At 46.7% G+C, this 11,459-nt stretch overlaps 1 protein-coding gene across 1 annotated transcript in view; it reads left to right on the forward strand.

Moving 5' to 3' along the window:
- Positions 1-11,147, forward strand: part of ATP6V0A4 (ATPase H+ transporting V0 subunit a4) — a 67,733-nt gene extending 56,586 nt beyond the window's left edge. Inside the window, exons 20-23 of the mRNA XM_029922856.1 lie at positions 1,778-1,906; positions 5,983-6,100; positions 9,176-9,347; positions 10,725-11,147. Coding sequence (XP_029778716.1) covers positions 1,778-1,906; positions 5,983-6,100; positions 9,176-9,347; positions 10,725-10,818 — 513 coding nt within the window. The 3' untranslated portion in view covers positions 10,819-11,147. The remainder of the gene's footprint in view (positions 1-1,777; positions 1,907-5,982; positions 6,101-9,175; positions 9,348-10,724) is intronic.
- The last annotated feature ends 312 nt before the right edge of the window (positions 11,148-11,459 follow it).

Raw genomic sequence — 11,459 nt, forward strand, 5'->3', positions numbered from 1 at the left:
CTCTGCCATCTTCCCTGGAAGTCCTCGACCTGCTTCTAGTTTTAGTGACGACAGATAATAATGCTGTAAATATCCTTGTGCATATCTTTGGGCACATACATTTTTAGAAAGTTGTCATTAACTAAATTTAACATTGAGTTGTTGTGCATTTTATTTCACCAGGCACCCTGCTCAAACATTGTGGGGTATTTAACAAAGTGGGGAAGATCAGCATTAGGATTTACAAAGTCCAGAATCATGTTTCTGTAAAATTATTCATCTTCACTTTAATCAAGTCTAGGATAATGACCAGAAAAGGCTAGAGTTTAGGGATGGATATGTTTAGGAGTCTGTTGGCTTGATTTATAACTCTTAAATATTTAAATATATGGCATATGGACTTCCATTTTTACCTTTGCCCATGACTCTGCAAATAGTAGGTGCAGAACCACTAAAGAAAGAAAGGCAAAGACATCTTAATGCCTCATTTGCAATACACATCCTCCCCACATGAAATAATTCAGGCAATACTTTGGACATGGGACATTAAGTTGCACAGTGACCTGAAAGAAATCTGTTTAGACCTAGGGATAAAACTAGGCCAAACTACATGCTAATTATACCTAGATTTTTTTTTTTTGGTTTTCTTTCTTTGAGTTTTTTCTTAGCTATTTTTACAAAGTGATGATTTTATTTTTAAAAATTATATTTGTATTGAAAAAGTCATTGTCATAGCCCTTTTGGGCTGCTGTGACAAAGTACCAGAGACTGGGTAGCTTATAAACAACACATTTATTGTTCAGTTCTGGAGGCTGTGGAGTCCAAGATCAAAGGCTGCAGCATACTCTGTGTGGTGAGGCGCCCCTCTTCCTGGTTCTTAGCCACATTCCCACTGTCTCCTGACGTGGTAGAAGGGGTGGGAGTGTGGGAGGACTCCTTTCTGAGGGCACTAATCTCATTCACGAGGGCTCCATCCTCATGACCTAAATACCTCCCAGGGGCCCTGCCTTCAACTACTATCATCTTAGGGGTCTAGGATTTCAACATATGGATTGAGGGGAGGTGGGTGGATACAAATATTCAGACCATAACAGTCACTAATCTCCCTAATTTTGCCAATAGAAATTTGGCTGTTCAGGTCACAAGGCTATGTCAAAAGTACCAGCTGACAATTTTATGACCATGCATATTATTTTTTAATAATAGAAGATACTCTTGTACATGCACTGGTTTACTGTAAATATGGATTAATTTGGCACATTCTGGAGCACCATGGAGAAAAGCACATGCTCAGGAATCAGTTTGAGTCCTGGCTTGGCCTTACAAGCTATGTGATCTTGACTACATTCCTTTCTTCTTTTTTTTAAAAAAATTTCTTAACATTTATTAATTTTTGAGAGAGAGATAGAGCATGAGTATGGGAGGGGCAGAGAGAGTGGGAGACACAGAATCCAAAGTAGGCTCCAGGCTCCGAGCTGTCCACACAGAGCTTGAACTCATGAGCTGTGAGATCATGACCTGAGCCGAAGTCTGACGCTCAACTGACTGAGCCACCCAGGCGCCCCAGATCTTGAGTACATTTCTTAACCTTCATGTAATCTCCTCTCTGTAGAGTGAGGTGATAATTGTGTGTATCTGAGAAGATTGTTACAAAGGCTAAATGAAGTGATAACTAGAGAGTTTAGAATAGTGTCCGGTACATAGTTAATATTTGGCAACAGCCTTTATTTTATGTAGAATTGTTGTAATCCTAATTCTAAGGGTGAATTTAGTGCTTCACTTCCTTGCTTGCTGATAGCTGCAGGCATCCATGATCCGAGAAGATGCCATTGAGGACATCGAAGGTGACAACTCCAGCCCTTCCGTGAGCACTGGTCAGAAGGCTTCTGCAGGGGGCCATGGGGCTCAGGAAGACCACGAAGAAGAGGTATGTGAGATTCAGCACCCAAGAAAGACTTCCCAGTTTGTATAGATTCTAGATGTGGGATCTCATCAAGGATGATAGTCAAATATTTAACAGCCAGTAGGGCATGGGCACCAGCCCATCTGAAAGCACTTAGGCAGTAGGTCTGGGAGGGTCAGGAGGACCCTGCTGGTGGCAGCCCTGTAGGTGCAGAGTCCTGGGAAGTTGGGGTGGTCCCAAAGGAGGAGGAGTGTGTATAGAATCAGAACAGCTGCTCACCACCCAATCCAGGAGTGTTTTAATATTTAAACCCAGTTACTGCTGTATCTGTGAGTATGAGGTGAATATCAGTCTTCAGATTTACTGACGCAGGAGGTCCTCCACGCTAGTGATTCTTTTTTTTTTAAGTTTATTTATTTATTTTGAAAGTGAGTGAGCAAGTGTGAGTTGGGAGCATGGGAGGGGGAGGGGTCAGAGGAAGAGGAAGAGAGGGAATTCCAAGCAGGCTCCACACTGCCAGCGCAGAGCCTGAGGAGGGACTTGAGCCACAAACTACAAGATCATGACCTGAGTCGAAATCAAGAGTCAGACTCTTAACCAACTGAGCCACCCAGGCACCCTGCTATTGAGGCCTTCTTGACTCAGAATTGTACCCCTGGGAGACAGCTATGTTTATTCTGAGCTGTCCAACCAGTACCCCTCAAGCTGTGAGAGCAGAGCCCGAATCTAGCCCTACTGAAGAAGTAAAAGGCAGGTTATTTATTCTCAGCCCGCCTCCCCGACATAGCATGCCTGGCTGCCAGCCCCTCTTTGTTCATTTGTCTCAACCCAACCCTGGCTCTGTGGGCACTTTGCTGACCTATCTTTGTAACATTATCTGCCTCTCCTGTGAATTCAGGAATTGCTTTGTTCCCTCCTCCCGCCCTGTGCATTTCTGTCCGAGGGCAGCCACTCCCCCTCAGGAATGTGCCTTTTCCCAGATGAAGGCAGGCCGCGGTTTTTATACCACCACTGAAGTATCCCATCAGCCTGAACGGGCTGGGGGTTTTAACTGGAGCTCTGTTCTAATCCTGGAGTGGGGACGGGATGCCTGTGAAGCCTGAGCGATGCTTTAACAAGCTCCATTCATGGTATTAATTACTAAAAAAAAAAAAATTCATTTAAATTAATGGATGGTCAATTAGAATTAATGAAAAATCTGGATCATGTTTTTCTGACAAGATTCCAGGCATGGAAAGTAACCCATATTAGTGGCTATTAATATTCCTAAGCCTGTCAGACCTACGGGGATGTTTTAGAATCCAGCCCACACATCGTCTGACTCATCCAGTTCCATCCTGTCCAGTATGAGCTCTCTCATCTGTTCTTGCCATGCCCTCAATATTTACCCAGTGTTCCCCTTCTCCCTCTGCCATGAACCAGCTGCTTGTTTGGACAACTTCGGGCTCCGTGTGTAGGTTCCTTCCCCCAAATACAATCATGTGTGGATCTGCCATTGCCAGGCTTGACTCTCTTGTCCCTTCAAGGGCCTCTCCGACTTCCTCCGTACCAGGTGTTGGCCAAACTCTGAGTTAAGGGCACAGTTATCTAGACTGCCAAGTCTGCCCAAGACTTCCGACACTAACCACAGGTTTGGGGGCCCCCTGGGACTGCCTTCTCTTCAGATCAGTCAGTTACAAATTCAGGATCCCCTCAGATTCTCTCAGGGTTGGTAATTTATAGAATGACTTACAGAAGTCAACAGAGTTCAACCCTTAGAATTGGGTTTTTACTGTAGCTCAATCCAGGACTCCCGCCTGAGCTCCAGCATCCATAGCTTTATTGGAGTTTCATTACGTAGGCATGCAACTCAGTGGTTGTACTCAATTTCCAGCTCCATCCCCGCCCCAGAGATTGGGCTGGTAACACATGTCTCCACATCTCAACCTTCCAACCACAGGAATAATCATATGTAGTCCCAGGGGCTCACCATGAATAACATAGACAGCTCTTTCATGTAGGAGTTGTCAGTAGATTAGAGGTTACCTCCCTGGAGCCAGCACAAAGCCAGCCCTCTCCTTGGGTGGGATTAATTCTTCACCACACATTCCTCCATTACCGTACCTCTCTCTCCTCTCTCTCCCTTCTCTGGCCATCCCTGGCCTTCACCTCCTCCCAGCTGTTTTCACTGCTGAATCAGAGGCATTGATTCCTGTCTTCTCTCCAGAGCTCCTGCCATGGTTGACCGCGTCTTCCATTCCTTCCTCGGTATTTCTCCATCCTTGACCTCAGCCCCGTGACTCCTTTGGGTTCTTCGACCTTTTCTTTTCATCACCCATTTCTTTCTTTCTCACCCCCAAATGAAGATACTTTCCCAGGCTAGGAGCTCTGTGATCTTTCCCTGGTGTCTCTTCCTGGTCCCCTTACCTCCCACAGGTCACCTGTGGTCCTGATGTTCATCTCCAGCCCGGACTTTTCTTCTGAACCTGTTCTTCCTCTACCACTGTGTGCTGAGAGATCTACTTGTGTGGCCAGCAGTCACGCGAAACGCCACACACCTGCACATGTAACTAACCTCTGTCTCCGACGTATCCATTTCTGTCAGTGCCGTTCTTTTAGCTCCTCGGACTCAAGAACCTCAGAGCCCCGGATGACGCTGGTCCCTACTGGGTAAAAGATCCTTTTCTGCATTCCCACGGTACTGCTGATTCTTGATTACTACACTTTTCCACACACACGTCCCCACGACCCTGTGAGCCACTGAGGGCCAGGATGGTGCCCGTCAAACCGCTCCCCCCACAGCATCAGGGTGAATGAAGGAGACGGCGTGCCGTGGCTGTCTGTGTGCTGTTTCTTCTTCTCCATCTCTGGATCAATAAGCTAATCAACACACAGACTCTTTTGCTTATAAAGCTCTGCCTTGGCTGGTCCATTTTGCCACCAGATTGATCATCGCCCCCAGTACTTTATTCTCTCCGCCCCCCACTCCCCAACCCCCTGCTGCTACTTTGCATTCAGCTATTTTTCATGGTGCCTCATTGACTCCGGGTTATTTTCTCAACTCTCTTCTTTACTGAAACTTCAACACCTGGGCACTCCTTGTACTCCTCACCAAACAGGCTCCCACTTCCAGCCAAACTGCTTCCCGCCTAGAACTTGCCTTCCTGATGTTCCCGCGTACCCACCTTTTCCTTACCGGGAGTCATTTCCTTCACCGGGAATGGTCTTGCTTATCTTTTGCCTCCCGATGCCTCCCCAGCCTTTACAGCACAGCGCACAGCTCACCTCCTGTGACACCTTGTTAGACCTTTCCCTCCTGAAGTGAGTCACTGAGAGTGAAACCCATGGACACAAACGGAGCTGGTGAATGGGTTTTATTTTAATTTGGCCAGACGACCCCTCCCAAGTGTTGGCAGGCCCTCAGGAGAGAGCGCTGCCGATCTGAAGCTCAGGGGCTTTATAAAAGGTCATAGCAACGCAGAAGAGGTCATCATTGAGGTAACCAATCATAGTTTACAGCATTACAGGGGTTCAATCACGCTCTGACACACAAGCGTCAGATTTGGCAGAGACCTATCAATTTTAGAGTTCTTTGTCTTGGGAGAAATTTGAAGTGACCAAGCATAAATCTAAAGGGGAGGCAAAGCAGGTACACAGAAGTGAGAACTTTGCGGTTAAAGGGGGGGATCTTGCAACCGTCTCTTGAAAAGCAAGTTAACCTTTAAGTTATAATTTATGGGTTACGTTTTAGGACTTCCAAAGCTCAATTTCCCAGCCCTTAATTGTTCAAGCAGAAAAGGGCTGGAGAGTGAAACAATGGTTGGCATGTTTCCATTAGGGTCAGCTTGACCCGAGGGGGGGGTCTTACAACCTTACCCACCCGTCTCTCTTCTTCTCTGATCCTTTTTCAATAATTTCTGGGAAATGTTACTGCACACATACCGTGCCCTACTTTGTGCTGCTAATTCTCTCTCTACGAGCGTATTAATATTTGTCTTCCTCTAGTTCAACTGAAAGTGACTTAACAGCGGAACCCGTATTTTATTCATCTGTGTATCATTAGTAATACCTTTCATGTAGAAAATACTTAGTGAAATAAAATAAAAAATTCTCTCTTTCAGTTCAACTTTGGAGACGTCTTTGTGCATCAAGCCATCCACACGATCGAGTACTGCCTGGGCTGCATTTCGAACACAGCCTCTTACCTCCGGCTCTGGGCCCTCAGCCTGGCTCATGCCCGTGAGTGAGCGCGCTCGGGGTCGCAATCCGATCTCCCTTGGGAAACAGAAGCGAAGTGCTTGTTTGGAAAAGTACCTTCTCTGGGTTATTTCTGGCATGTTTGCCAAAAGAATGGCTGGTCTTTCTTAGGAAGAAGTGACTTTTTCAGTAGGTCTGACTTTATGTGACTGGAGTGGTTACCCTCTATCAGTTTCCTGTTGCTACTCTAATAAATTGCCACCAATTTAGCAGCTTAACACAATACAAATTTACCGTCTTACAGTTCTGGAGTTCTAGAAGCAAGATGTCAGCAGGGCTGAGGTACTTCTGGAAGCTCCAGGGGAGAATCCATTTCCCTGCCATTTCTAGTTTCTGGAGGCCGCTTGCCTTTCTGGCTCTTGGGCTCATCAGTCTGACTCCTGCTTCATTTGTCATGTCTCTGTTTCCTTTGGCTCTGACTCCTCTGCTGCCTTCTTCTAAGGACCCTGTGATTACCTCGGGCCTACCTGGGGATAATCCTGGATGATTTCCTTATCACCGCACCCCTTCACTTGATCCTGTCTGCTTAATCCATTCTTTTTTTTTTAAGTTTATATATTTATTTTGAGAGAGAGAAAGAGCACAGGAGAGCATGAATTGGAGAGGAGCAGAGAGAGAGAGAGAGAGAGAGAGAGAGAGAGGATCCCAAGCAGACTCCACGTAGTCAGCACAGAGCCCTACTTGGGGCTCAAATTCATGAACCCTGAGATCATGACCTGAGCTGAAATCAAGAGTCAGATGCTTAACTGACTGAGCCATCCAGGTGCACCTGCTTAATCCATTCTTAATGGGAAGTAGGCCAGTTGGCTGCCCATTGGGCTGCTCCTCACCCCCAGGGGTACTCACCACCTCACAGGGTCCTGCTAAGCCCATTTTGGCCATGATTCCATCCCAGGATTTACTTAAGTCAGGAATCCTAACTCACTAAGTTACTTTGTAAGATCCCTCTTGATCCCTGCCTGATTCTCCAGTCTGGTCCCTTGGTACTGCCCTCAGTGCCCCACCAGCCCCTGGTACCCTCCCCCCCGCCAATATATGGGAAGTGGCCACAAGGACCTGCACCAAGGCTCCTGAAGCTGCCACGCTCTCTGGGCCCCTCTGTTGGCCCTACAGCCCTCTTTCCTGAAATATCCATTTTTTCTTTGATTCTCTCCTTGCCCGATATCTAATTACTCCTTCAGAGCTCACTCAAATGGCACCTCCCCTGGAAATCTTCCTCCATGATCCCCAGTCTGGAAGGTGACCTTTCCCTGGCTCCTGGGGGTGCCCCGTCCTAACACTGATTGCAGTTCAGTCCTGATTGGCCTGTCTCCCTACTAGACCATGAACTTCTGGAAGGCAAGGGCCCTGACTTCTATCCCTGCGTTCCTAGCCCTGAGCACAATGTCTGGAACAGAGAGACCCTCCCAAAGTGTGTGCTAGATGGATAGAAAGCAAAGCAATGAAAGTGAGCCTGCTTATTGATTTATAGCAGAGATGCAAGTACTTGCCTTTGGTCTTCACGGCTCAGGTTGTGTTCATTTTTTTTGCATCAACTCGCACACATACATACATACTTATCTCTGTGCACCCAGGTGCTTGGATGCATACACCCAGCCTGAAAGTGCCTGCACACAGACACCCGCAGCACCTGCATGTGTTTACTTGTGCACTGATGTGCACTCATGTGAGGTGGTTATCCAGGGCCCTGAAATGGATCTCTGAGCCTCATGTGGTTGGTGCTGTTTGACATCAGCCTATAGCTCTGATCTCAGATGTGGTTTGGAAGGCTCAGGTCACAAAAGGGCTGAGTCTGGATAGGACAGGAGGGTGCCCTCTGGCCAGTCCATGCCCACTGAAGATGTAATTTGACATCAGAAAATCCATATGGCTTACAGCTGCCTGGTACAGTCTACCCATTGAGTCTTTCTGGAACTTCCTGAGACATACCGTTCCCATGGATACCTTGAACTTCTTGCTACCAAACTTGCTTGAAGAGGTAGTTTGGTAGAAAACAAATACTGATTTAAGTTCTAGCTTCTCTTCTATTACTTTTAGCTCAGTAACTCAGGCAGGCAGGTTAACCTGTGTGTGCCTTGGCTTACCTATGTGGCTTTGGTAGTTAAACTGCTGTGTTCATCAACCTAGGCTAGAATGTGTTGCAGTAACTACCACCCCCAGATTTCAGCAGCTTGAACAATGGAAATGTACTTACTCTAGCACATCTGCTCATCAGTGCGATGCTGAGAGCCCTAAGTTGCAGGAGGCTTTATTTGGACACACGCTTCAAAAATCACCCAGATGGAGGCACAGGAGGAAGGGAGAGGGAAACTCTGGAAATTAACACACTTTTCTGTTGTGTTATGCCAGCGGAAAGCCAGAGCTTGGGGACAGGGCACAGCACAGGTACAGCCACCCCACCTCATGCTCTCACATGTCTCTCTTCTCATCATGTCCCCATGTCCACTTGCAAGTGACAGGCCTTTATCTCTCTGGGCCATGCCACTGTCACCTTTTGGATGGGTGACCTCAGGTCTCAAACCAACAATGTAATTATAGTATCTCCTAAGAAGGGAGAATGTGAGCAAGCTCTCTGGTGTCTCTTCCTATAAGGGCGCTAATTCCATCGTGAAGGCCCCACCCTTAGGATCTCATCAACCCTAATCACCTCCCAAAGGCCCCTTCTCCAAATGCCATCACTTCGGTGGGTAGGAACTCAACATGTGAATTCGAGAGTGAGTAAGACACAAACATTCAGTCCGTATCAGATCATATTCTCCGTATCCTGTTGTGTTTCGCTTCTCTGGCCTGTAACATTTTGTTGCTCAGATTTATTCATGTTGCTGCCAGTAGGTATCATTTGCTCACTTTCACTGGTGAATGAACGCCTCCGTATGTTTGTCGTCATGACAGAAACTCCTGTTTTGTGAGCACTGCCAGAGCTGCAGGTGCCTGAGTTTTCCACCTGATATCACAGTGTTGGGGCTCCAGGGTGTGCAGACCCGGGAATACGGTATGAAATACCCTGCCCTTGCCACATGAACCCTGTGGCTGACAACGTCTCTCTTGCTCTTACAGAACTGTCTGAAGTGCTCTGGACTATGGTGATGAACATCGGCCTTCGCCTGCGAGGCTGGGGGGGACTCGTTGGGGTCTTTATCATTTTTGCCGTATTTGCCGTTCTGACGGTAGCCATCCTGCTGATCATGGAGGGCCTCTCTGCGTTCCTGCACGCCCTGCGACTGCACTGGTGAGCGTGGCTGGCTGTGGAGGCTCTGTGTGCTCCAGGGAGAGATCACCTAGTTCGAGTCACCTGTTGGTGTAATATTACATGATGATGTGTGTGTGCATGTGTGTATGTGTATCCATATATGATGGCTGCCCTATGATAAATGTTAGTTCCGATTTACTCATTATTTTTAAATTTTCTTATTATTTTTTTAATGTGTATTTTTGAGAGAGAGAGAGCCAGTAGGGAAGGGGGAGAAAGATGGGGATAGAGTACCCAAGAACACTCTGTGCTGACAGCAGAGAGCCCAGTTCGGGGCTCAAACTCACAAACTGTGGGATCATGACTGGAGTTGAAGTTAGACGCTTGACTGACTGAGCCACCCAGGCGCCCCTTACCTGTTCTCCTTTAAGTGTTTGTTTCTTATATCACAACTAGCTTCAAGATAAGGGACACCTGCAAGTATCGGTAAGATGACAGATGTGAAATAGGCTCACAGAGGCATACCTAGCGAATCTGGCACATTGGGCCCTTGGTGCTGAGTGCAGGAATTATACTGGAAGTATGGGCTACTAACCTCTACAACGTGGAAACAGAAGGAGGGTACCTGGAAGGAGGAAGGCACTCACAGGAGGCCCTTGACATTCACAGATGTGCCTGGAGACTATCAGCCCTCACTAAGGTTTACAAATATGAAAACATTTCTTGAAGCGCCCATGTTTCCAACAAGTCACATCTTGACCAAGAATGCTGAGTGTGTGTTCAGACCCTTAAACCACACAGTCTGTCTTTAGCTTTCACTGTTGCTTTCTGCCTCCCTCTGTGTGCGCTGTTCATAAGGATAAGTTTTTACACTCTTGTGTAAAAGAGAATCACAGTGCCCCTTGCCTCAGGTTATGACCTCGTCTCTCCGCGTGTCCCTAAGGAAATGAACCCGGTTCATAACCAAGCATGAATGATCATGCATGATGTCTGTTACAAGAATGTTATTAAGTCAAGGTTCTGGGTGTTGTGAAACAGCATAAGCCCCGTGTTTAAGATGAGGCTAGAGAAGAAAAACCACATGCAACTTTGTGAAGCATTCTCTCATCGCCAGCTTGTGAGTCGCGACTTCACAGCGAGGCCTTCTCTGCTGTGATCTGAGAGGCTGGGAGGAGAGGAGAGGAGAGGAAAAGTGTGAGTACGAGGCAAGAGAAGGATGTTTATAAGCCTCAGAGGATGCCTGTAGTGGCCACCAGCCTGAGTGCCTGCCCTGGCCCACCCTCCTGACCCTGTGCTTGAGTTTACAAACACCCTGCTTCTCCCCTTCTGCTGCTGGCCACTAGCTTACGTGTTTTTATGTCACTTTATTTATTTATTTATTTATTTATTTATTTATTTTGCCTCCCTCTCCCCCAGGGTGGAGTTCCAAAACAAGTTCTACGTTGGGGCTGGTTACAAGTTTTCTCCTTTCTCCTTTAAATACATCCTGGACGAGGCCTCGGAGGAGTAGCGGCGGGTCCCGTGGCTGACACATCTCCTGCCTCAGTCTCTGTGCCTGTGAAAGAAGGTCAGCCTCGTCTTCAGTGTCAGTCTGTGCCCAGTGGTCAATGGATGATTGTTCTCAGCTACCTGGAGGCAGGAAGCCGTGTATATTTGACTTATAAGCCTTGGGATTTGATACGACTTAACCATGTCGCAAAGGAACCGACCTCATATGGGGTTGTTATTGTCCAATATTAAAATGACTGAGAAATGGGGAACACTACACTGATGTTTTTCTGCAATATTGTTAAGTATCACATGCAAGAAAATAAACAAGGCTATTCCCTTATCCTTTAAGATGTCTTTGTCCAAAATTATTCCGTAATATTTAGTATTGATAATTACAGGCCAAAACTAAACAATAGAGTTACACACACTAATTCAAGAGGATTATGTTTATTTTATTCATTCATTTCCTGGTTCCTCAGACAAGTTTTTTCCTTGTCTGGGGCTAAGCTTTGTAAGATTAGGAACTTTCTCATGAATTTCCACTCCAGGTGGGAAAGAAGGGGTAATGTTCTCTGGAGAGAGCCGGCCCCATGGGGCTCTCTGAGTTGTTAAATCCTGTGCAATGAAGTGTGACAACATAATATCATCAGTGACTGTTTG

The sequence above is a fragment of the Suricata suricatta genome, chromosome 2, assembly GCF_006229205.1.
Source record: "Suricata suricatta isolate VVHF042 chromosome 2, meerkat_22Aug2017_6uvM2_HiC, whole genome shotgun sequence".
NCBI lineage: Eukaryota > Metazoa > Chordata > Mammalia > Carnivora > Herpestidae > Suricata > Suricata suricatta.